Source organism: Haemaphysalis longicornis, unplaced genomic scaffold, assembly GCF_048455015.1.
Source record: "Haemaphysalis longicornis isolate Haplotype H1 unplaced genomic scaffold, Haemaphysalis longicornis Haplotype H1 scaffold_2, whole genome shotgun sequence".
Taxonomy (NCBI): Eukaryota; Metazoa; Arthropoda; class Arachnida; order Ixodida; family Ixodidae; genus Haemaphysalis; species Haemaphysalis longicornis.
In genome coordinates this window covers 16,902,606-16,927,063 of record NW_027526295.1, presented here as the reverse complement: position 1 = coordinate 16,927,063, position 24,458 = coordinate 16,902,606, and the positions used below count along the sequence as shown (strand labels likewise).

General features: G+C 50.0%; 1 protein-coding gene across 1 annotated transcript; it reads right to left on the bottom strand.

The window, feature by feature from the left end:
- Window positions 1–142: 142 nt before the first annotated feature.
- On the bottom strand, window positions 143–23,914 carry LOC144168773 (zwei Ig domain protein zig-1-like). Its single transcript, XM_077697739.1, has 2 exons — window positions 23,440–23,914; window positions 143–339 (listed from the first exon to the last, which is right to left on the bottom strand). Exons 1-2 carry the CDS (start codon window positions 23,904–23,906, stop codon window positions 168–170), a joined length of 639 nt encoding a protein of 212 aa, XP_077553865.1. The 5' UTR covers window positions 23,907–23,914; the 3' UTR covers window positions 143–167.
- Between the last annotated feature and the right edge of the window lie 544 nt (window positions 23,915–24,458).

Below are 24,458 nucleotides of genomic sequence, written 5' to 3'. Positions count from 1 at the left end.
TGTAAATATAGAGTAGGCAAGTTCATGCTGTATTTCTCGCGTAGCATCGTTACAATCGGCAACGTGAAGGTCGCAGTTTCACAGCTACTTTCCTTTTATGTTAGAACGTAACATCTCAATTTTTATTTCATTTCCCGTAGCAGGCTCTTTTTTCAGAACAGCGGCCTTCAGGTGGCCCCTCTGATGCCGTCGACCGACGCTCCCTGCGCGGTGGCGCCACGGTTCTTCCGGTCGCGCTTGTGGCCCGGGCGGCGCCTGCGCAGCTCGGAAGCGCCGATGATGGCGAGAAGCACGAAGACCTGTATGGCGATTCCTGACAGAGGAACGACGAATGCGTACCTGCGACGCGTTTGCAAAATGGAAAAAGAAAACGGAGCATCGGTACGCTGAACTGACTGTTCACTGCCGAATGGGCTCTAACTGCCCGAGGGGTTTACCAAGAAACGGACAGAGAGTAGCATCAGAAATTTTGGCTGACCATTGCGATACTCTGTTACGCAGCAGGGCGGGTGACGGCGCATACCTGCAGCTGCGTGTCACGAAGAGATCGCCGCACCAGCGAACACACGAAGGCACGCGATATGCTCTGCAGGTTAAGCCGGTCGTGGCTCTGGAGACACGCTCCTCTCAAAATAGGAACGAACGCTCGTGCCTCGTGCCATCCCAATTTTGAAACGAGTTCCCGTTACAGGTTCCTATATTAAGAAAGGGGCGCGTTTCACTTACACTTCGAACATTGTAACGAGTCGTTACATTAACGTTACATTTCATTTTTAGGTGCGTAGTACGTTATATAGGAACGCACAATGTCGGTCTGGGTCCGTGCGCATAGCATTTACAATCGCAAAAAATCACACAGGCACCGGGAGGATTCGAGCCTGTCTCTGGTAGACCAGACAGAGTTAGTGTCAGACGTCTTACCCATTGGGCTACGGCCGTGAGTTAGTACCCGAGAGTCAAACGTACGGCTTACTCCCTCGGCTGTAACGATACGAAGTATTTTAGGACCTATGTCCACCCGCGTCCATCCGCGCGCACACCATCAGCAAGCGAAAATTAAGAGAAATTCCATTTGAGCCGTGCGTTGCAGTTTCATTAAGGGAATAATCAAGGTGCAACTCACGGCTCAAATAAAATGAGGGTCGGGGCGCAAATCGGATGTCACTCGGGGCGCACTTGGATGTCATTTCGAGTCCCGTACTCCGCACCCTCGCCATCATCCACGGAGTGGAGATGCTGCCATTTTTTTAATTAAAACATAGTGTCGGATAATCCTGACGCGAAATAACGTGAGCAATCTTACACTCACATCGAACAACGTATATTATACGAAATATGAACACCACCGGCAACATATTATCTGGAGAGAAAAAGAACCCAACGAAACGCTCCTAGACTAATTTTTCCAGGGAGTAGAGGACGTATTCCAGACACGCTTAAGTGCAACTGTGGTGCTCGTTTATAACAAGTGCTACATATACGGCGCTTTCAACTTGGGCCTTCAAATGCGCAGTCATGATACTGGGCTTCAAATGTGCAAAAAGAAATTTACTCACACGCACGAAAATAAATGTCTTAAATGCACAAAAAACCGTATCGGAAATAACAATACATGCGGGTCTAATGAATGGTGATTTAATATGGGGGAAGGGGAATTTCCAGAACACATTTTCGGGACTTGGAAGAGTCCTATAGTATACGTTTGAACTCTCGATCTCGACACCAACATCGAGTTGCATCTCGATGTTGGTGTCGGACAGACAAACCCGTTTTTTTCGTCAACACGTCGTTGGAAATGTTGAAGAGCCGTTTCAACACCGCCTACGCTTGTGCTCATAGGCGTGTGCTAGCATGCAACCCGCCTATTCGCGGACAGTGGTTGTTTTGTGTATATTTTGTTGGACAGCCATTATTACACTCTGTGGTACCGTGCGCATAACATTGACGGTTGTGGTTTGCTCCTTAAATTTTCCCAAGCTCGAGCATCGCTGCCTCAAAAACAGAGCTTCGGATTGTTACTCTGCCGAGTTTAGAATTCATCTTCGCCTTTTCGTCGCAGCCTTGTATTCTGTAACTGTATGCTATTAAAGACGATAGCCTTTCTTGGGCTACTTAAACCCAGAAATTTTGGTCTGTCTGTCTGTCTGTGACTCGATTCAGCCACCCGGCCAAAGTAAAACAATGCCTGCGCAATAGTCTTATATAGTCACAGCTAAATCTACCCGTCTAAGTCCAGTGTAATGTTCATACTTGTCAACATTGTTGAAGAAGAACAAGACATTACGCAAATATAAGACAACAAATTAATACAGAAGTGGTATTTGCAGTGTTCCTTTATAAAAATCGTACATGCTGGATTTCTGCGAAATTAAATACTTCATCAACTGCAGAAAAAAAATTCACTCCGCCGTCGCCTGCTGTCGCCCGCACCACTATAGCTTTCGTCGCCATTTTAAGAAATCAACCGGCAACAGTTACGAAAGGTTCCACTGGATAGGTTCCACGCTCTGCTTGCAACGCACGTGGAATAGGGAAACGCGGTTCGATAAACGTTGAAGTAGGGCGCCTCGATTCACGCACGTCTTCGCCGTACGGCAGCGTTAGCATACAGACACTTGGTTTGGAGCACTGGAACGCGGGAAATTTAAAATGATTTAAGCAATCCTTTGGCGTCTTTACCTTGGGAGGAGCGCGACGCAAGAGGAACAACATAAGAGGTGACCGGGAAAGCGAAGGGAGGCATTTACTTAGCAAAAGTCGATAAAGACTATTGTCTTTTGACGACATTTGCAAAGAAAGGAGCAGATACGCGGCCAATTTTTACTTAGCCATGCAATAAACAGTTTTTAAGTTTGGCCTCCGGCTTCTCGCCGTCAGAACGGAGGAACTGTGCGCACGGCAGCAGCCACCAGCTACGACGACTCGGCTCGCCATCGGTGCCCGGCTGAAGCCCTGGTCGGAACAATGCACCACAGTCGTCGCACTGCTATGATGCTAAGGAAAGGTGGCACAATAACTCCCGGCAGAATTCGAAAAAAAATCGTCAAAGTAAACCTGGCACATCACGAAACCGCAATTCCGCTCATTGCGTGAGGAAGTTCACGGCGGCGCGTTCGAGCGCCATGTCCGTGCCGCGGGGTGATAGAACGTCCGAGGTCAGATTCGGCTTGCAGCTCTCAAGAATGGTTGCTGTTGCGCATGAGATGTAGCTCTCGCTCGCTTTGGGTGGAAGTGGGAATATTTCAAGAATCCGAGGCTGGGAACTTGACGCCTTGTTTTTACACGCGGTGAGCGGAACGCGGGCGACCCAGCAGGGGAAGTCTCGCACGGCCCCTTCGGCTGGCTCGGCTGCCTGTAGTGTAAGAACACGCGTGCGACAGACACGGTGCAGATACGTCTTCTCCTACTCAGATTTCACGTTCCACTCTTGTGTGCAAAAGAAAAATTCGCCGAAGAACACGAATCAAAGGGGCACCGAAGCACCTGTCCCATGCGCATCTGCAGACGATGTAACGTCATGGCCGCGCGCACCCGGCGCAGCCTGCGCGACAGCCTGCGGCCCCCGGCGTGGTTATTCTTCTGCCTTTGACTTTCGAGGAAGTGCGTTATGCGGAAGGGCGGACAAATTGGGCATCTTATAGGAAGAGAAACACAGCAGTGGCCTGTGGCATTTTATATTAGCTTCAGCGCTAAAGCCTTGGCATAGAAACAGTTGAACCCCCGCGATGAACGTGTACAGAAGGAACGACGTTCCCTCTGCCGTTCCCCTGTGAACGTAACGAGTTACCGTTACAGTTCCACACACTCTTAATGAAACGGTGGCGTTACTCCGTTCCTCCCAAAAGGAACTAGTTACAGGAACGCCGTTACGTACAACACTGCTCCGGACTGGTAACGTGTGGCCGCGGGGGACCACGTCTCGCGGCTTTCGCCTCGCTTTTGTCTCCACTTGCCGGCTCCCACTAACGTCGGCGGCCTCTTCGCTCTCTCGGTTATCTCGCAGCGTGTCGTGGCCGGAAAGAATGTCTCGCGCCATCTCGGCATATCGCCCTCCCCTTCACACTTTCCCCATACTTTCCTTCTTCGCTTTCCTGCCCGCTCGATTGATCGATTGTAGGGTTTAAAGGGGACGTGCAGACAAAAAACAAGTTTGGTTCGTTCGAAAGATTGCCTCGTTAGAATCATACTAGCGCCTTTTTTAACGAAAACAGTGCTTAAAGAAGCTATATATTTAGGAAAAAATTAGTGACCTTCCACTCTGTGAAGAAGGATGACCTGCAAAGCTGGACGCAGCCCACGGAGTGCACGAAACAAAACATGTTTATTGTAATGTGCAATGGAGCATATTTCCTAGCCAATTAGCTGAATTAACCTCTCAGGGGTCTACGCTTTGTTCTTGCTGATAAACATGGAACTGCCTGTGTCCCTCCCGCGTCGTAAGCATCTTACTGTTTCTTTAAAGGAGCCATGAAGAGAAAACAAAAGTTTGTTTTATTCGAAAGATTAGGTGTTTCATATTACCCTAAGCGCTTTCCCGGAAGCAAATGATGCTTTATTCACTGAGAAATAAGGCAATTTATCTCCCGCTAAATTGCACATTTCGTGACGTGAACAATGGCGTCAAACGAGCCGGTCCATGAAACAGATACGTAGTATGTCGAATTCATATAGCACCCACACGCGGGAATCAAACAGGAACCGGAACTCGTGCCGAAACCGAGACGGCGGCCATTTTAAAAATACTAGTAAAACCTAGTGCACCCGCAGCCCTAGTCATGGAATTGCCTGATCCGGAGAACAAAACTCTCGCCAAGGAGCTCGGGCTTGCATTTAACAACCTCACACCACTTGAACGCTCAATGCTTCTAAGTGCACGAGCGGCAAGAGTTGTGGGATACGCGGTGGACGGGAAAGCGACCATTCCGCGATAGCCACAACAGACGAACGCCCAGCCGTCGGCACCGCTGCCTCGTCAGCCCCGTCGCGACGGATGAATACAGACTGGTACGTATGTGCCGTATTTTCAATTTTAGTAGCAGTATCGCTTATGCCAGTTGGCCGGTGTCGTGTATGGAAAGCCATTCGCTCGAGCTCTCTGCTCCGACCAGAAAGATTTGAACGTCAATGCGCGGTGTGTACGGCAATTTTTTTCCCCAAGGTCAGAGCGCTTTGGCGGCGATTTGACGAAGTCGGCGACGAGCGCCAGCATGTCCGGGTCCCTGCCGTAATCACTTCCTCGGAAATGAAGCGAGCACACTCGTACTTCCTTTAGCTCTCTTTCTCATCCGTTTGCAAAGTTCACAAAACATAGCCACTTGCTTCGCCGAGGTTCGTCGTTGGGCAGCACATGAAAGGAGATCTCACCGGCCGGGATGTCGCACTCCCTCGACGATTTGCCCGTACTACATGGGCATTTCAAAACACAGCAACGAAATTTCATTGTAAAGTGCTCGAACAAACTGAAGTTTTCAGTGGTTGTAAACTGTAAACGAGCTCGTAACGACAGCAGCAAGCCAACACGACCTCCATACCGAAACCTGTGCGACGAGTGGCACTATCTGGTTGCTGCTCTGTGTTCCTTACTCCCCTTGTTTCTATTTTTACTTTTCCTGGTTGGCGATATGACGGCCAACCTCCTGTGAAGGGATTACGATACCAAGCAAGGTCGCGGCTGTGCGTGCTGGGACGGTTCGTTGGCCCCGATGAGCATCTAACCCGAAAATTCGTCTGCGCAACGGTGGCGACGGCGGGATGTCGAGATCGGCTGGCGGTAGTTTCGTACGCATTGGCATACACGCTTGCGTGTTTATTAGGAACTTCAACCGTTTACTCCACCGTTCTTAGTGTCATAAAAGGAATGTGCAGCATATTTAACGGGCATATAGTTCAATATACAAACTGGTAAGCCCTGCCTAACTTGCGTTTGCTTTTGCCGGCCTCCGCCAATCGCAGAGCATTCTCGTGTGACATCATAGGTTCTGTTGTGGGAAATGAGATGGTGGGTCGCATGGTCATTTCCTTTTTTCCTAATTATGTAGCTTATTTGAGCGAAGTTTGTGTTAAAAGTGGTGTCAGTATGGTTCTAACGAGGCAATCTTTCGAATGAACCAAACTTGTGTTTTCTCTTCATGGCTCCTTTAAGGCCGGGTTCAGACTGTTGCCACAACTGTCATAATACTTTAAAGAATGACGTCATTTCACGTCTCAGCCAAACTAACTGCGAGATATGGCATTTTTTTACGTCCACAGATCACGATGCGGGTTTTGCGTCGGTAATCTGAAGATAGCCTAACCCACAAACCCAACCCGCTCTACCACTAAGGACTCCGGACTGGTCCCATTAGGCCGTTTAACGTCGCGTTTAAATCTCACACCAGCACAACGGACATGCCATCCATCAGTCCGGGCGTGAAACCTATAGCTGCGCGTGCACGCCTCCCCACCTCCCTCCCACTATTCTGCACTACAAACCTGTGCACGCATAAACCGGAAACCGGTCACGTGCGCGTGATTAGAAGGGACAGACGCCGTCGAAAATATCCCCTGAAATCCCTCTGAAGAAGTGATATTTGCTCCAAGGGCGCACTTTGCTGTTCATCCGGGAGGGCTTCGCCGCTACTCCACGTGCTGAACTTGAGGTGGTGACGGTGGTGCCAGTAGCTTTGCATTGTTTTTTTTTTCACCCGTTCGCTCTTGTGCTTGAACCAACGCTTCGATTCTTGCTCTTCCTCCAAACAAACGGCATGCATCTGTCCCATAATGATTTAAACAAATCACGTCGTCGACGTAAATTCCCTTCATCAGCTTCGGCGTGGTAATTGGGAATTCATCCTTCATTTGCTCGAAGTGATGTTTAATTGTCGCCGCTAGGAGGAACGTGCTTGGAGTTGTTCCAAATGTGACTCTGGTCATTCTCAACGTTTCGACTTCATTGGTCAGCCCGCCTTCATTGTCGTGTTTCCACCAAAGAAATCGTAATGCGTCGCGGTCATCTTCGTGAATTCCTTTTTGAAGAAATGCTTTCTCAACGTCGCCCATTAGAGCTACCTTTTTTTCCGAAAGTTGAGGATTAACGAAAGCATATCTTCGTTGAAATTAGGACCGGCTTCCAAATTGTCATTCAATGATTTTCCCTTGATTGAGCTCGATGATGCATCAAAAACGACTCGAACTTTTGTCGTTTCCCTGTCCTCCCGTATAACTGCCTGGTGCGGCATGTAATAACATAAATTGGACTTGCATCCTGAATTTTCGCTCACTTTCTCGGCAACTCCGCAACTGAAGTATTCTGAGATGACTTTGTCATACCTTTCAATGAGCTTTTCGTTCTTGTTTAACCTTCTTGTCAGCTGCATAAGTCGTTTCATTGCAGTGTCCTTGTTGGTTTGCATGTCGATGTTTTCTTACCACGGCAAGTTCACCTTATAGCGCCCATTTTCTTTACACACCTGCTCTTTGAACTTTTGGGCAACCATGCTACCTTTGTCCATCTGGCTAGTCCTTGCTTCGATTCCGATGGCTTCTAAGTTCCGTCTTCAACTCGACGTTACTTGCCTCAACCTCGAGTACCATCACCGCCTGTGCCACTTTCAGTCTGATCCCACTGGTCCATGCACTATCCAGCCAAGTGTGGTCTCGGCTGCGACTAGTCGGTTCTCAATATGTCGTATTTTTCCCGTGACGAACTCCCAGTAGTGATCTGAACCGATGAGATGACCGGTTGTCCGAACGTCCTTAGTTTCGAATTCGTCGTCCGCCAATTTTAGCTCGAGTTCCCGCATCTTGTCTCTGATGTTTCTGTCGGGTGCTAGGAGATGGCTGTGTGAGATTCTCCCTACTTTAAGGGCTTCGACAGCCATAACTGACTCTTTTTCTCGACTCTTTACCGTCACCTTCACGACATCCATGCATTGAAATTTTTCGTTCCCTCCGAAGGATCCAATTCTTAGCTTTTCTTGCCTTAGAGTTTTTGCTCATATCTTTTCCGCCAGAGATGTTGTGATGAATGTCCTTTGACTACCACTATCAAGCAGTACTCGACAGATGTCTTCTGAAGTTTCTCCTTGTACCCATGCTATTTCTGTCGGCAACAACACGCAGTTTCTAGTCGGGTTCCCCACTGATTGCATAAGGGGCGTTGCTGTTTGCTGTACTGTGGTTGATTCCTGTCTCTTGTTGTTGTCTTTTCTCTTGCATATTGATGTTGCATGGCGGCCTTTGCATCTCTTGCAAAACACACTTGCTTTGCAAATCCTCGCCGTATGATTTGGTCGAGTACATCTGAAGCATCATCTGTTTTCGGTTAGCAGCTTCTTTTTCTCTTCCATAGGTAGGCTACGCGTGCAGTCTTCAGTCAGGTGGTTAGTTTGCTTGCAGAACAAGCAGGCCTTGTGTGCAGAGCTGAAAAAACTAGCGGTCGTGCTGTACGGTTTTTTGTTCTCCTGTTTAGGTCCCGTACCTGCTGCCTTCTGCTCCCGCTGAGTTTCCTCGCGTAAGCACACCTGTTCCCGTAGAAATTCTAGCATTCGTTGCAGCGCGTCGGCACTTTTCTTTCCCATTGGTGACGTTTCTTCGCTGTTAGCCGTCGACCTGTTTTCAGATGCCTCCTTTGTCTTGTACTGGATCAAAAGGTCTGCTGGCATAGCCTTCTTTAGTCCTAGCATCAACATTGGGGCGTAGCACTCTGTGTTCACTCCAAGAGCCTGTAGTGCCAGTGTGTGTATCTGCACCTTTTGGAAAAGCTTTCGCGGGGCTTCCGTATGATCGACTGATGGTACCTTGTAGAGTCGTAACAGCTCTTTCATGTGCAGGTCCACCAACTGCTCGGGTCTCCCAAATATCTCTCAGAATCTTGATAGCTTGTTCATAGTTGCTTTCGGCCGAGAACTGAAGTCCTTCAATCACTGCGGCTGCTTTGCCGGTTAGTGTCGACATGAGGTAGTTGAACTTCTGTCCATTGCTCATATTAGGCCTCAAGTGAACTGCTGATTCATATTGCGTCCAAAATCTAGTCCATTCAAGGGAATTTTTACTGAACTTAATCATTTCCAATTTCGGCAGCTTCACAAGCTCCGTGCAGTCTTGCGCACCGTGCGTTGCATGACTCGCCGATCCGATTATCTGTGCTTGCGCTTGCGCTGACAGCATGCCTTCCGTAGCCTCATTTAAATAGTTCTCGATCTTTGAAGAGATAGATGCAAGTTTCAAGTCGTATTCTATCACTCTCTGGAATTCACTTTCCTCCACTTCATCCGTTAAATAATCTTCCATCTGCTCGTTGCACTTCGTTAGGCTTGATGCTATAGCCTTTATCTGGGCTTGCGTGGCAATCAGATGCTCTCTGTCGGCTCGTTGCTGCATTTGAGCCTCCACCGCATTAATTAGCTCCCTGACGTGGGTTCGCAACGCCTTTCTCTTCTTCCCGACGACTTCGTTGCTCATTTTCTTTTGAAGTGGAAATTCCGCTTACGTTCGGGGATCCGTTGGTTCAGTGGGTGTTCGGCCTGCTGCGATTTTATCGTCTTCTCCAGTCTGCTTCGCTGCTCCTCCGCCGTTGTCTTCACTGCTGCGCGATGGCAGGTTGTCTTCTCTGGGTTGCGGGAAGTTGTATCCTGGTCACGGCACGAGAGACCGCAGGACGCAGGACGCAGGACCAGGACGCAGGACCAGGACGCAGGACGAGAGACCGCAGGACGTTTCCACAGCGTAGGTTTGATAAGAAAGGAATAGCAGAAAAGCTAGATGATGATTGTTGCGTGCTCCACGAGGCAAGGCTTCTTGTTGTTCACTTCTATTCGGCATTGTACGGGAGATCCGCTGATGATGATCTTCAACACTGAGTAAGCTAATGAATTCTGCCCCAACTCCCTCGTCCTCCAGGATACTCCAAAGCCGCTCCCTGTCTACATTATTATACGCCGCTTTAATGTCCAGAAAGGCTAACCACAAAGGACGGTTTTGCATCTTCGCCATCTCTATGCATTGGCTTACCACGAATAAGTTGTCGTCTAGTCTTCTGTCCTTTCGAAACCCATTTTCAAGCTCCCCTAAAATCCTATTTTCTTCCACCCACTGCTCTAGTTCGAACTTCACTGCCTGCATTGCTAACCTGTACAGCACTGACGTGACGGTTACTGCCCTATGCGAGCTCGGGTTTGTCCTGACTCCTTTGCCCTTGTCCACTAAGTTCATCCTGCTCATTTGCCACGCGGCCGGTACTGCCTTTTCTTCTATCCTTGTTCTGATGGCTTACAGTAGCTTCCCCTTGCTCTTTGGTCCTAACTGGTTAATCAACTCTATCGGTATCCCATACGTGCCTGCCGCGGTATTCTTGGGGACATTTTCCTCTGCTCTTTTCCATTTCAGCTTGTCCCCATCTATCTCCAACATTCCGGCCTACCCGCCGCGGGGTCTCTTCATCCACCTTACCGAACTTCTCCGTGATGATTTTGTGTAGGTATGACAATGCTTCCTCTCCCTTGAGCATCTGTCCCTGCTCGTTTTCTATAGTACCGCCTTCTGTGGGACTCGTAAGTCTCCCTAATGCCGGCACATGTTTCCAAAACCTTTTCGGCGCGCCTCTACCCCTTCCTCGTATTTGCGCTACCCATCGCTCACTGTCCCCCTTCATTTTCGCCTGCACTAATTGCTGCACTTCCTACTTCATTTGCTTATACTGCTCCTATTTTAGGTTCACCTCCTCCTGAATTCTCCCCATCCTCTTGGCCTGCCTGTGCTCTCTAGACGCCTGTTTACGCCTCTCTATAGCTGCCTTGATTTCTTTGTTCCACCAGCTTTTGGGTGTTTTTTTTTCCTCTCCATCGGTTGGCCCCCTCTGCCTTGACTATTCTTTCCTGCATAGACTTGATGAGCCTGTCATATCCCCACTCTTCTCCAGGATTCCTTTCTATGTCAGCATCTATGCTTTTGGCTATAATCACAATTTTTTTGCTGTTTAACTTTGTGCGCTGCCCCGGTCGACCCGTTTTTTCGCCCCCCCCAGTTTCCCAAAACTCAAGTTTATTCGCTTGTGGCCACTGCCCAGACTGTGGCCCCCTTCCTCATCTATGGTCATTCTATCCAACCATTCATAAAGTCCCTCTGAATTAAGGCAGTAGTCAATACTCGACTGTCTCCTACCACACTCCCACGTTATTTGACCCTCGCATTTTTGTTCCCTATTTACTATGATCAGCTTCTGGTACTCACACATATCTAGCATTAGATTTCCATTGAAGTCTGTGTACCCGTCTAGATCTTCAATGTGGGCGTTCATGTCCCCTACAAATAGTACCTCCCCGGAACGTTTTCATATCTTCAATGTCTTTTTTAGACACGCCACCAGTTTTTTGTTTTGTTCTTTGCTATCCTTACCCGTCCACAGGTAAGACACCCCTATAGCCATCTCCCTACCCTCCACTATCCCTTTCATACACACATTTTCTTTGCAGTCTTCTTTCACTCTCTTCCAATTAGCCTCTTGCCGTACAAGCATGCCTACTCCTCCGCCTTTTCTCAATCCAGCCCTTCTGTTACAACCTTCCCATACATACTATCCGATTGCCGGAGGTTCCTCCAAGTCCCGTAGGTGCGTCTCGGTCACAGCGTATACCTGGATATCTTCCTCTTCTAGCTGCTTAATAATCTCCATCCACTTCTCTCTTTTCCTGCCACCCTGCATGTTTAAGTACGCGATCTTCAGTTTCCCTCCTCTCTTCTTTACACGCCGTCGTCGTCCCTTTCGTTTGCCTGCACCGATCTGCACCGACCCTGCTATCTCCCTTTGCTCCTTGCATTTGTCTACGCAATCTTTGCAAAGGCCTGTGGGGCCCCTAAAAAAGCCACAGTTCGCGCCGCGTGTCGTCTTCCAATGGCTGCTCCCACTTGCCCGTTGAAATGCACTCCGTCACGCTGGAACGCCCTTTTCCGGCCCACCCATCGGGCATCCCTGTTGATGTCTCCGACAGCGAAACTCAGCTCCTTGCCCAGCTCCCGTATGTCTCAGTTTACCGCTACAACTTCCCTTTCCACATGTACTCATCTCCCAATTATCTCTGGTACTGTGCTCACGACGACCTGCACATGTGGGCACAGCGCCCGAAGTTCCTTCACCCCTTTTCTAGCTGCTTGCGCACTCCTGCGCCCCTTCCCTGCAGAACGTCATTGGTTCCTCCTGCGATAATCACTACGTTCTGCCCCTGCATATTTTCCCACATTTTATCCTTTGCCTTTTCTAACACTACCCTGACCGTCTGCCCCGGGAACACGCCAACCTGCACTCTCTCGTCCTCTCTCAGCCGGCCTGTAATCTCCATTTCTGAGTACCGCATGTTGGAGTCCCCCGCCACGATCACCATGCGCCTTTCTTCCTTTTCCTGGCTGCCCCCCGGCGCGGCCACCTGCTCTCGCACCGGCTGAGTCAGCGCCAGTCCGGGATCGCCTTCGGGCGTGGCGTCTTTGTCCTCCTCCTTTCCCTTCTCGGGGTCAAGCACTGCAGACAAATCTGCCTCGTGACCTGCTTCATTGTTTGTCGGGATGTCACCCTTCGTCGCCAGTTTGACCTCCATTTGTGCCAACCTTGCTTCGATGCCTTTCTCTGCCTTTGTTCATCTTTGAGCTCCTCCTGTAGCTCGCCTACCTGAATCCTGAGTTGCTCCTTTTCTTCCTCGAGCCGGTCGAGACGTGATGCTAGCACACACACTCTGCACCTGAAGTCCTGCCCTTCCGCATCCTCGACCGACTCGAATCTCGTCTCCTCGAGCGGGTATTCGTGCTCGCACCCCGTGCACACCACACCCGGTTTCTTCCTCTGAGGCATGGTACTGCCCGTCCAAGGCGTGCCCAACTCTGGCTTACTTCACTGCCGCGTTCTCGCGCGCTCCCCTCCAATCTAACATTAACCCGCAACGTGCGATCCTTTCCTACAGCATCAATTCTTCTTTCACGAGTTACCAACTATCACGCTTTCAAACTGCCACGTGCAACAACCGCGCGTCACATCTGATTCGGTCACTTCCCCACGCTAACAACTACCGCCCCTTTCAACTAACCTACATCTCTCTCTTAAACGTGGTCGCTCTAAAAAAAGGAATAATAAATTTCAAACACTTATCAGTTTTCGTCGTCGATGCCTCCGCCGCGCTCTGTACGTCCGCACACCTCGACAGCAGCAGCAACAGTGGGCTACAGCGCCACCCACAACTTGCGGCGGCAGGCAGCAAGACGCCCCAATGCGAAGGCGGTAAGTTGATCACGGGAGGAGGGGAGTCTAAGGTCCCTAAAATTAATAAGGTAGCGCCAACTGCTCTCCCTCCTTCTACGCTGCCCTCCTCTTTTTTCTCTCCCCTCATCTGCGGCGCCGCGGTCCCTTTAACTCCGCGGTGCTGCCAGTGCTGCCGCCATTTTTGTTGGCTGCGTCAGAGAAGGCGCCCTCGCAACGCTTCGGGCCGCTCGCTGCAGTTTTTCGTGCAGTTTGCTCTTGTTTCGCGCCGCAATCGCTCTTTGGTAGCATTTAACGGATTTATAGAGCCCCGTTTTACCAACACGCCCTGAGTGAGGATATTTTGTTTTATATTTTTGTCTACAAGGGGATATTTGCGGGGTGGACGCCGCCGGCGCATACGCACAGCACGTTTTTTGTTTACGTGTGCGGCATGCTGTAACATCTTAGGATTGCTCGTGAATGCGGAAGGATCGAGCGTGGACATTTCAAACTGCTACGGTAATTCAAACTGTTACACTAGTTCCGTTCTTGCATTCGCGTGGCTTCAATCGTGCAATCACTGCACAGAGGGCCTGCGCACTGTTCGCGGCAGCATACAGAGCGCTTCATTCGCAAACACCGTCGTTGGAGCGCTGCGCTGGCGTCCTTGCATTCGCCTTTCTTGCGATGGTTGTGAATCATTAGCGGCGTTCACTCTGCGCCCGCTTTTACTAACGATCGGCCAACACCCTACCTTAATTCCGCGCAGTTTAAAGTGCTTTGCCGTTTTTGTAGAAATGTTTCTTTCACCTTCATCTCGTTATAGGCTGCTGTGAGTAGATTAAAAAATATACACATGCTGTTGTGCGTGTGTGCATGTACAGCGAGGTGAAAAGTCCCTGCTTCCCCGACTTCGCAGCCGGGTACACTAAACTGCACTTGCGGCCGTACGTTCATGTGCGAACCGAGTGAAAAACGCAGGCTTGTAATTCTGGGAATAGGCGCCAGAGAAGACTGCGATCAATCGATCGGGTAAACTGAAATTACAGATTTCTGGCCTCTTATTTCCGATACGAACCAGAGATCGAGTCCCTCTATGTACAAATTATGTAACTAGTTACTACAGTTAATTAATAAAGCAATATGTTTTTTTACCGGGCGCGGTCGTTTACAGCCGTTATTAATGGAGGCGCCAGGACAGAATTGTTTTGTGCTGGGATATATTCTGGCATATTTTTACATTGTACTAACACAGGAATACACCCGAAAAATATTCGAAGCAGCGCCTGTGTCGTCTATTCTCTTTGTGTATTGTTTCCGTTCGCGCTGATCATCATCAATGTCCCGATGATTATCAAGAGAAAACAATAAGGTATAACACAAAAATGAATTGGTGTCACCAAATAGATATTTTATTGGAACAAACGTCCGTAATGACCTTGTGCTGCTGAAGTGGCATTTGGGTTTCGTTTTTTACGCCAATCTTCTCCAATATCCGTTGCTCAAATTGATCCGTGAAATAATCCTATTGAGAACAGAAAAAAATGTGACCACAGAGTTTGAGATGCGCCACAAACACTCCGCAAATAGGCAGTAATGCATTGCAGGAGAGAGTTAGTCACCCTTCTACCGTAGCATGGTTAAATTCGTGTTCGCAGATCTACTCAGTGCCGCGTCCATGCTCAACTCGCTTGCACTAAACCCGTTTAACAAGCGCTTTGCTGGACAAAAATAGGTGTGCTGAAAATAATACAGTCGCCCAGTGTGTTTTGATTCAAATCGCAATGAGATACGCTGCGCCGTTGACTACTAAGATGAAGTGAACGCGCACACTGCAAATGTATTGCATCACGTGTAATGCAAACTTAAGTTTTAATTAACGGTCCTCTGTGCATACACGGAAGAAAGAGCGTACAGCCGTTCCGGTGCGAATATGCATTTCAAGTGCCCATTCAGACGGGCGCGAAGTTAACAAAACGATAACACAAATTGCGAAGCAAACGTCCGTCAACGGCGCGGTCACTAGGTTAGCTGGCCTTAAATTGTTTCAAGTAGCCCCTTTTTTTTACTAACAGCCTCAATTTGAGCCGCACCGACCAAGCACATATTACGCAGCAAATCACTCCAATGTCATAACAACGGTATTATAATACCACCCGGGTCGCTAACACAAAAGACATTCCATGCCACAAAGAGCTTACACGCACTCGGAACGCACACGCTACATGGTCAGACGCAAACTGCCGTCGGCCAAAACAAGCGCGAATTCAGGTGAACAATTCTCGCGTCACGCAAACCTTACGACAACCGAATGTACATGCTACGCCGCTGATAATTATGCTGGAAGTTAAGCGCGCACATGACAAATACACGGCCTCTTATCCAAAGCAAAGCTTACGACGGGACGAACTCGCTGCTGCGCGCAATGCCTACTCAGAACAAATGGTGGACGACGGTCGCGGTTGGAATACGCATTTCTTCGTAAGTGACCTCTCAAGCTTGCGCAGAATTTAACAGAGCAAGAATAAACATTCAGAAACTTACCTCTCAAAAGAGTGATGGCAGCGTCGGTCTGAAGTACATCCGTTCAAATCTATGCGACCAAACGTTTCTCCTTACTGCGTCGCATTTCCCGGACGGAACAACGAAGTATTTTGCCCTCCCTGACGATGTTTGCGCTGCATAAGGCACAACACATCGGCACCGAGAAGCAACATAAAGCGACACCGATGCGACATTTTTTTCGGAACGAGCAGCTAATTCCTACTTTGCTATTAGCTGGCGGCTACGATGAAGCCGGCACTGAAGCTCCGTGGCTCGGCGGCCAGAAATCGCGCCGCAGCGGCGGCTTTGCGCAATGTCCCAGCCGGCGATGCATCGGCGAGGCGACCCGGCGGCGGAGGCAGAAGAAAATACCACGTGACTTTTCTGTTGGCCAATGGTGGGCGGCGCTGGCCGGAGAAAAAGAAACGAGCAAAACACCGAGGAGGAAAGGGGCGCGGGTGAGGGCGAAGGGCGGCGAGATCATAGAATCGCGCTACCTTAGTGACCTTAGTACTTCTAGGGGCCTTAGGAGAGTCGAGTCCGGCCGTGCTACAGGCACGGCCGCTAGATGAGAGCGCACGCAAGGTCCAGCGGCCCTGCTGGACCTTGCGTGCAAGGTCCAGCACGGCCGCTGGACTTTGCGGCCGTGCAAGAAACAAGGACGAACGAAGTGGATGCCGTGTCCCGTCCACTTCGTTCGTCCTTGTTTCCTTCGCGCTTACTTACACGATGAATGACTCACTCGCAAAAGAAACCACTCTTATGAATCAATCATGTCACTGCTCGCGTCCTGTGTGTGTGTAAACCAAAATGTCATCCAAGGAAATATAATAATGGATATTTTAGGCACTCAAATAAAGCAAAGTGCCGTGCTTATCGCCTTATTTCAGCTTTTTTATGCATAATTCGGTCGCTGACATGCTGTAATTTTCCTAAATATATTAAACGAGGCCGTTCAAATTCCGAATAGCCAAGTCAAAGTCGTCTCTCTAGGATCTCCGTAAAAGTAGGCCCACGCTTTGGTCGACGCTTTTCGCTTGCGTTCGAAACCTCGTTGCGGTGTGCGACATCCTTGCCTATGCAGAAGCGCTTTCCGCGTTCAGTCGCTCATGTTTCAACTGAAGAAACGGAGCGCGCTGTGGCGCGTTCGCCTCTCTCACTGTGGGCAGTTATCTTGGCATTCGGCGCGGGAGAGAGAGAGAGAGAAAACATTTATTGCCCAGTCACCGACCTAAGTCCAGGTCAGCTAAACGACGGATCCTGAGGCGTCAGCTGTCTTCATAGTAGTCCAGAATGTCCGTGGAGATCTGCATATGAAGGCAGATAGCCTCCTGGGCGGCCCGAACGTCTGTTCCGGGCGGGGGAGCCAGCCGAGTGTCCCACGAGGTGATGCGGGAGAGGGAGGGGGGAAGCTTCGGGGGGTGGCAGTCCCAGTAGGAGTGGGGAATAGAGGGGTATGCGCCGCAAGAAGGGCAGGTTGGGGGACCGGAGCCCTTGCGAATGCGATGTAGAATGTGTTGAGATGGGAGGGAGCGGGTATGAGCCTGGCGGAGAAGGACGGTTTGGGCGCGAGTGAGGCGCGGGTCTGGAGAAGGGTAGACTTGGCGGGTGAGGCGATAGGAAAGTAAAGTGAATTTACGGGTCTCACGATCATGAAGACGAGTGGAAGGAGGATGGTAGGAGGTTGGCCAGAGCATAGAAGGACCCGGGGATAGATCTCGGGAAAGCGCGTTTACTCTTGCGTTGCCGCCCATGTTAGCGTGGCCAGGTACCCATACCAGGACAAAGAGGTGAGAAGGATGTCTGTTGAGAGTGTCAGTCACTAAGTTAGAAGAAAAGGGGTTGACGGTATAGCGTAAATAATTTCGGAAGGCGGATTGCGAATCTGTGAAGATATAAGTGGGGTGTTCGGTGGAGGTTGTGAGAGCAGCATTCTCTATGACAAGAGCGATGGAGTGCTCTTCTAGGGAGGTGGCATCTGGCGGGCAGAAAAAAGGCGTTTGTGCGGAAACCAACGACGAGTGGCGTAAAAAGGCTGCGGTTCCTATTTGCGTAGAGGGAAAATTACTGGTGTCTGTAAAATATACCGCTGATCCTTGCTTTTCTAGAAAGGAGACACGTTTAGTGAGGGCTTTACAGCGTAGAAAGCGGCGGGTGGCATGCCTGGAGGGGTTCATATTCTTAGGCAGGGGTTCTATGCGGATACGAGGGAACGTGGCCCAAGGAGGGGAAGTTGTGGGGATTGGAGGAAGCGAAGAAGTAGGGTAGGCCATCGTCCGCAACAGTGCCCGACCCTGGTGAGATGTCTGAAGGCGCTGAAGTTGGGCTCGTTTGTGTATCTGAATACGTTCTTCTATAGTGCTATATGTGCCGGTAGCGATAAGATTGTTAGTAGGAGCGTAGCGGGGCACGCCGAGGGCTATGCGGTAGAGCTTACGGAGAGCTGCGTCTAGTTTGGTTAGTTGGGTGGGTGTGGGATGCAGGTATGGCACTGTGTACAATATGCGGGACATGGTAAAAGCGTCATAATACGTCGGAGGTGTTGTTCGTGTAAGCCAGAGTGGCGATTTGTGACGCGGTGCAGCAGATGAATCATTTGCTCGATCTGAGAGTGTATAGTTCGAAGTGTAGGGTAGGAACTACCGGAGTAGTGATAAGTAAGACATAGAATTTTTAGTGAGTCTGTTTTGGGAATTGGGGTGTTATCAATGGAGATGTTGATGAGGTCACGATCAGGGGCTCTGCCTTTCTTGTTCGTTATGATCATGAGAGCCGATTTGAAAGGGGAGATAGCGAGACCTAAGGTGCGAACATGGTTGTTTATTACGACACATGCTTCTTGAAGGGTTTCTTCGAGTTTGGCTGGGCTACCATGGGAGGACCAGAGGGTAATATCATCGGCATAGATGGAGTAGGAGAGGTGGGGGATAGAGTCTAGGAGGGGAGGCAGTTGGGCTAGTGCCAGGTTGAAAAGGGTTGGAGACAGGATTGAGCCCTGTGGGGTACCAGAGGTTAAATAAAAAGACCGAGCCGACGATCCCGGGATGCTTAAAGAGGCTGCGCGGTCTGAGAGAAAGGATTTGATATAGTTATACATTCGGCTGCCGCAGTTTGTTCGGGCAAGGTTAGCGAGGATGGCCTGGTGTGAAACTGTGTCAAATGCTTTGTGAATGTCGAGGGCTAGGAGGCCGCGAAGTTGGGAGGAGCTTGGGAATTCGTAAAGATCTTGAGAGATGCGGAGAAGTGTGTCTTGTGTCGAAATGTTGTGACGGAAGCCGATTTGGGTGTAGGGGAGGGGGCAGTTGTGTTCCATGTGCCATTCCAGGCGGATAAGCACCATGCGTTCGAGAAGTTTGACTACGCACGAGGTAAGCGAAATGGGTCTAAGATTGTCTTTAGATGCAGGTTTTTTTGGTTTGGGGATAAGAACAATGTCAGAATGTTTCCAGGATGAAGGGATCGTGCCAGTCTCCCAGACATGGTTAAAAAGAGTGAGAAGACATTGTTGAGGGTCTGAGCTAAGATTTCTCAGGATTTTATACCTGATTTTATCCGGGCTGGGGGTGGTGTTGCAGTGAAGTTCCTGAAAAGTGAAGGCGGTGTCCATGGGCGACGCTGGAAACGACTGCTCGCGAAGTTTGCTTGTAGGGTGGTCTGCACTATTAGGAAACAGTAAGCTGCGGATAGAGCTGGCGAGGTCGGTAGGGGACTCTTGTGTGGTAAGTAAGAGCTTCGGAATCGGATCCATGCGTTGTGTTGGCTGAATGAGAGTTTTAAGGAGGGACCAAGCGCGCTTTGTGCTCATATGGGAGTTTATTGAATCGCAGAGTGTCCACCAGTTCGTTCTGGCCAATCAATTGACATATTCTTCTGCCTCCTGAGTGAGGAGGTTTATGCGGCGCCGAAGACGGCGGTTAGATTTATTTCTGCGCCAGCGCCGCATAAGAGATCGGCGAGCGTCCCATATGTGAAGCAATTGTGGGTCTACGTACGGGGCTGCGAGTGCGAGGACAATGAGTTTGGTGTGTTTTTTATAGTTTTCACGAAGGGAGGATAGCCAAGCGTGAGGATTTCTGGGGTCCAGAGTGGGAGTGTTTTCGTCGGGAAACCTTGTCCAATTAGTGAGCGAAATGCGGGCTTGAGACCTCGGGGCTGACTTATCAGAGGGGAGAGTGATTGAAATGATTGCGTGGTCGCTCCCGAGGTTTTCATGTAGGTGCCCCCATAGGGGTGTGAGAGTGCCCTGGTAAAATGCAAGGTCAGGGTTCGTATCTCGCTCGACAGAGTTGCCTATACGCGTAGGATAGGAAGTGTCGTTGAGGAGAGAGTAACGGCCTTGGAGAAATGTGTCTACGAGCTTTCGACCCTGGGGAAGTATGGATGAGTAGCCCCACATGGTATGATGACAGTTGAAGTCGCCAAGGATGAGGGAGTCCTGGTGGGGATTGCGAGAGCGTGTGAAGAGTGGTTTAAGAGGAGGTGTTGGTTTCCGCGGGTGGTGGTATACGTTGACAACTCTGAGGGTAGCAGATGATTGAAGGTTCGGTTTCACAAGAATGCCATGAGTGTGAAAATATGGTGTGTTAAAATCTGAGGTGTCAAGTGCCGTGTACGTGAGGTGTTTCGCTATTAAAGTGACAAGATTAATGGAATGGGGGTCTTCAGGGTCACCTGTGTGATACGTGTTGTAACCCGATACAGCTGGGACGTGATAGGCTTCCTGAAGGAGGATTGGCGCGGGAGCGCAAGCGGCGGCGACGGCCCGCTCAGCGAGCCCGGCGATCGAGCGAAGCAGGGCCCCGCTCCGGTAACGCCGCTTCTGCCGGAGCGCACCACGCATGCGCAATGGTGCTCCCGTTTGCTATCGAAACAGAGCGTACCGAAAGAAATGGTCAGCTAAAACTCCATTGTTCATTTATGAACGAATGGGTATGCAAAAAATTCACAGCATATCCACGGGGTGAATGATGATGAGTGGGCGAAGCTCCTGAGGGGAAATCATCGGTAAAACCGTGACTCTTCAGTGAAAGTTCGCCCACTACATCTGTGTCCGAACGTAACGTCTAGAAAGCCTCGCTTAAACCGCGCGTCGGCACCTTGGGGCTGAGCTCGCCTGATGCGTTTTGCAGACGCCTCACGAGCTCTCACTGCATCGGGGTCTGCCTGCCGATACGCGCGCTTTCACGCCGCTTCCCGTTCTCTGACGTTTTGGAGATCCTCTTCGCGCCGCAGCCGTGCCGCTTCGCGTACGGCAGGGTCCTCGCGCCGTTGCCGTGACGCTTGGGCCTCTCGTTCTCGAACGCTGGGATCTTGGCGGCGTCGTCGCGCAGCCAGACGACACGCTTCGGCCTCCCGCTCTCGTACGGCAGGATCTTGGCGGCGGCGTCGCGCAGCTTCACGGAGCGCTTCTGCCTCGCGGGCTCGCACATCTGCAGCCTTATCCATCGGGCGACTCCGAGCGCGCGCCAACAGCGAACGGATTTTATTACAACGCTCCCCGCCATCTAGTAAATAATCCAAGAACTAAACTAGAGGTAGCCACGCCATCTCGTAAACAATCCAAGCGCATCTTTTCATCATATACAAGTACCGCCATCTAGTAAACAATCCAAGAACTAAACTAGAGGTAGCCACGCCATCTAGTAAACAATCCAAGAACTAAACTAGAGGTGGATACATACATACGTCGAGGATGGACAGACCCACGCCCTAAGGAGCTTCGCCCCTAAAAGGTACAAGGTCTTCGCAACCTTGCCTCGCAACAGTATACCGTGTACCGTGTTGCGAGGCAACCTTGCCTCGCAACAGTATAAGTTTACCGTGTTATACCCCTGTCACACGACAGATCTAATGACATTTACAGCAAATGTTGTTTGCTCTAGATGCCATTCGCGAGCTTTAGGTGACCGTTTTTCACGGTCCGCTCCGCGCCGATAGCAAGCGGGAGCGCCATTGCGCACTCGTGAAAGCGCTTGGCCACGAACGGCATTGGCTCCGGTTGTGTTGAACGGACCGCCGGTACCGGAGCGGAATGTCGAAAACGGTGAGTTATCTATTAGTTCGGCGCTACACGATATTAACGAATCACATTCGAGGCGAATGTCACTTAACAGCTAAATGAGGTTGGGGCGCTCATTCAGCGGCAGTGGCGCGACACTAGAGGCGCCACTGCCGCTTAGTTTAGTTCAGTATTAGTTCAGTAATTATTAGTTCAGTAATAAACCAAAGGATACTGTTTCTAAAAGCTCTCAGTAAACCTATCTTTTCGCCTTCATATAGTTTTTAGAATAAACAAAGACAAACAAGTACTTCCAAAAAAGGTCTCGTTCCCCAACCCTGACACGAATTTCTTGCGGACTTGTCTCGGCTTGTGATGCCTACTTATGTCACGTAGAACGGCTATCTTCTTCTCCTTGAAAAAAGAAAGGAATGATTGTTCTGTTTTTGTTTTTTTTTTTCAGTTATGAATGAAATTATTCTAGAGACGCTTGAAGAGTAGTTTTGCAATTTTGCGAGCTTGCTAATCGTCACCACTACCACAATCAGGGGACATTAGTTTCGTCGTGCAGACCAGCACGGCCAAACCGAATCTCATTAACAGCTCATGCCATTCACTTTGAGTCACATTAGATGTGCCGTGTGACAGGGTATTATATGGTCGTAGCAAGACATTCGTCCAAGAGTTTGTGACTTCGATCGTTCAGTTGATGAAATGCCATTATGTGACGTAGTAATTTAACAATTCCTTTTTTTTTCTATACTGCGAGATAAGGGAGGCAGGTAAGAACAGTTTGATAGCTTCCCCCTCAAAGTGAACAATAATATCACACGTTCGAGTTTTAAGCAGCGTACGGGCCAAAATGGAACGACAAGAAAAAAACATCACAAGTAACAAGAAAGAAAACAATTAGCAGTCTTTTTAATAACAGGAATCACGTTACACGCTCTTTTTTTACGCAGCCATCGCAGGAACAGAAAGCGCGCCGCAGTTCCGATTACACACATATTTGTGTGTTCAAGAAAATGTAGTGAGCGTGAAAACAATGAGTGTTTATACATTGTTTACAACGACACATTTTAAAATTTCTAACTCTCAAGGGAAAGACCGAAATTTCCTGTACTTTATTTTCAGGTCGTCATGTCGCGGTGCAGCCCGCTCAAGACAAAACCCTGTCGACGCGCATAGATGGAACGGCCGTTGGTCTTTACAAACTGCCCGCTTTCACTTGCAAATCGTTCCTAGCAATGCGTGAATAACCTTCTGTACTCGCAAATCTCCAAGTACGTATAAGTGTGTTCGTCAACAGCAGAAGATGATCAGTGGCTTGTTCTCGGCTCAGCCAAGGCCCACCTTCCAGAAACACTTCGTAGACGAGCATGACCCCTAAAACACGTGGACTACAAGTTCTAGCCCATGCCACCCAAAACACCCGCCAGGATCAAGATTTCTCAAGGAAATGCCAGTTAACATATCAGGAACAGGCAATCTATTAAAGCAGCTGCACCACACTTGGCTCTCTCACGCTCCTTACTGCCCCTGTCTTCGGCACTGAGCACGCCTGGGCGGAGATGTTTTATGCTACCTCGATTACATTCTTCTCCAGTTGCGCTTGAGCAGACGCAGGAAGGATGTTGCACGTCCTTCGAGCGTCCACTGCCGCTCTCAGTGAGTGCGCGTGAAAGGAGGCGCTCACTTGTGTCGCACACGAACGTAGACGTCGAAGCGGTCGGCGTCGTAGCCATTCCTGGCCAGACAGCTGTAGTTTCCCCGGTCGGCGTCGCTCGCCGTCTGCACCACGAGCGCCGCCTTGGAGACGTTCAGGTGGTCCTCGAAGCGGAGGCGGCCGTCCAGCGGCGATATGGTGAGGCCCTCCTTGAGCCACTCGATGCGGGCGGGCGGCCAGCCGGTAAGGTGCACGGCCAGCCGACCCTGCTGGCCGCGGATCCAGTACGAGGGTGCCGGCACGCTGTGCTGCGCGTCCAGGTAGCAGAACACCTTGTAGCGGACCTGGGCGCCACAGGCTCTGTGCTCAGTAAACTGGGGAGGCACCCCGTTGCGAGAAAAGAAGCAGGCGCGAACGAAATGCGGCGATGAAATTGCGAAAGAGCTGGCACCGGCTCGGCATACCAAGGGGCAGGCACGGAAAAGAGCGCAGCACATGCACAGGTTTCGATCGCTGGATAAATAAATGCGACAGACTCCTAGAGCGAGTGAACGAGGAGTGGGACAGGGAAAAGAAGAGAGGACACGTGATTTGCGCATGCGCAGGGGGAGATATTTTGCCGCCCCACCCCCGCCGGTGGAAGCTCCTTCAGCCGAGTACAGTTAAACCTGGATAGAAAGAAGTTGACAAAATTCGCAATTTTTCATTACCTGCAGGTTTTCGTTACATGCAGGTGTCGAGTTAAGGCTCGCGTGAATGACGCACGAACGAAACCGAAATGCTGTACAGCAGTGACGGTGAACTCACCCTTCAAGAATTTATTTCGCACTGAAAAACGCCGCCGTTTGCTCCTGCTGCTTTCGCACCAACTTGGTCACTACACGGCACTCCAAAACAGCAACGTTACTCAGCCCACATTCAAAAACGTAACGTAAGTATCACTTTCGCCTTCTGACACTTTTTGGTGCTTTAGCGCATTTCAAGTACCAAGCTCCTGCTGAAGGGGCGCGTGCACTTGATGCTCGTGTCCGCGCACAAAATTGGTGAGA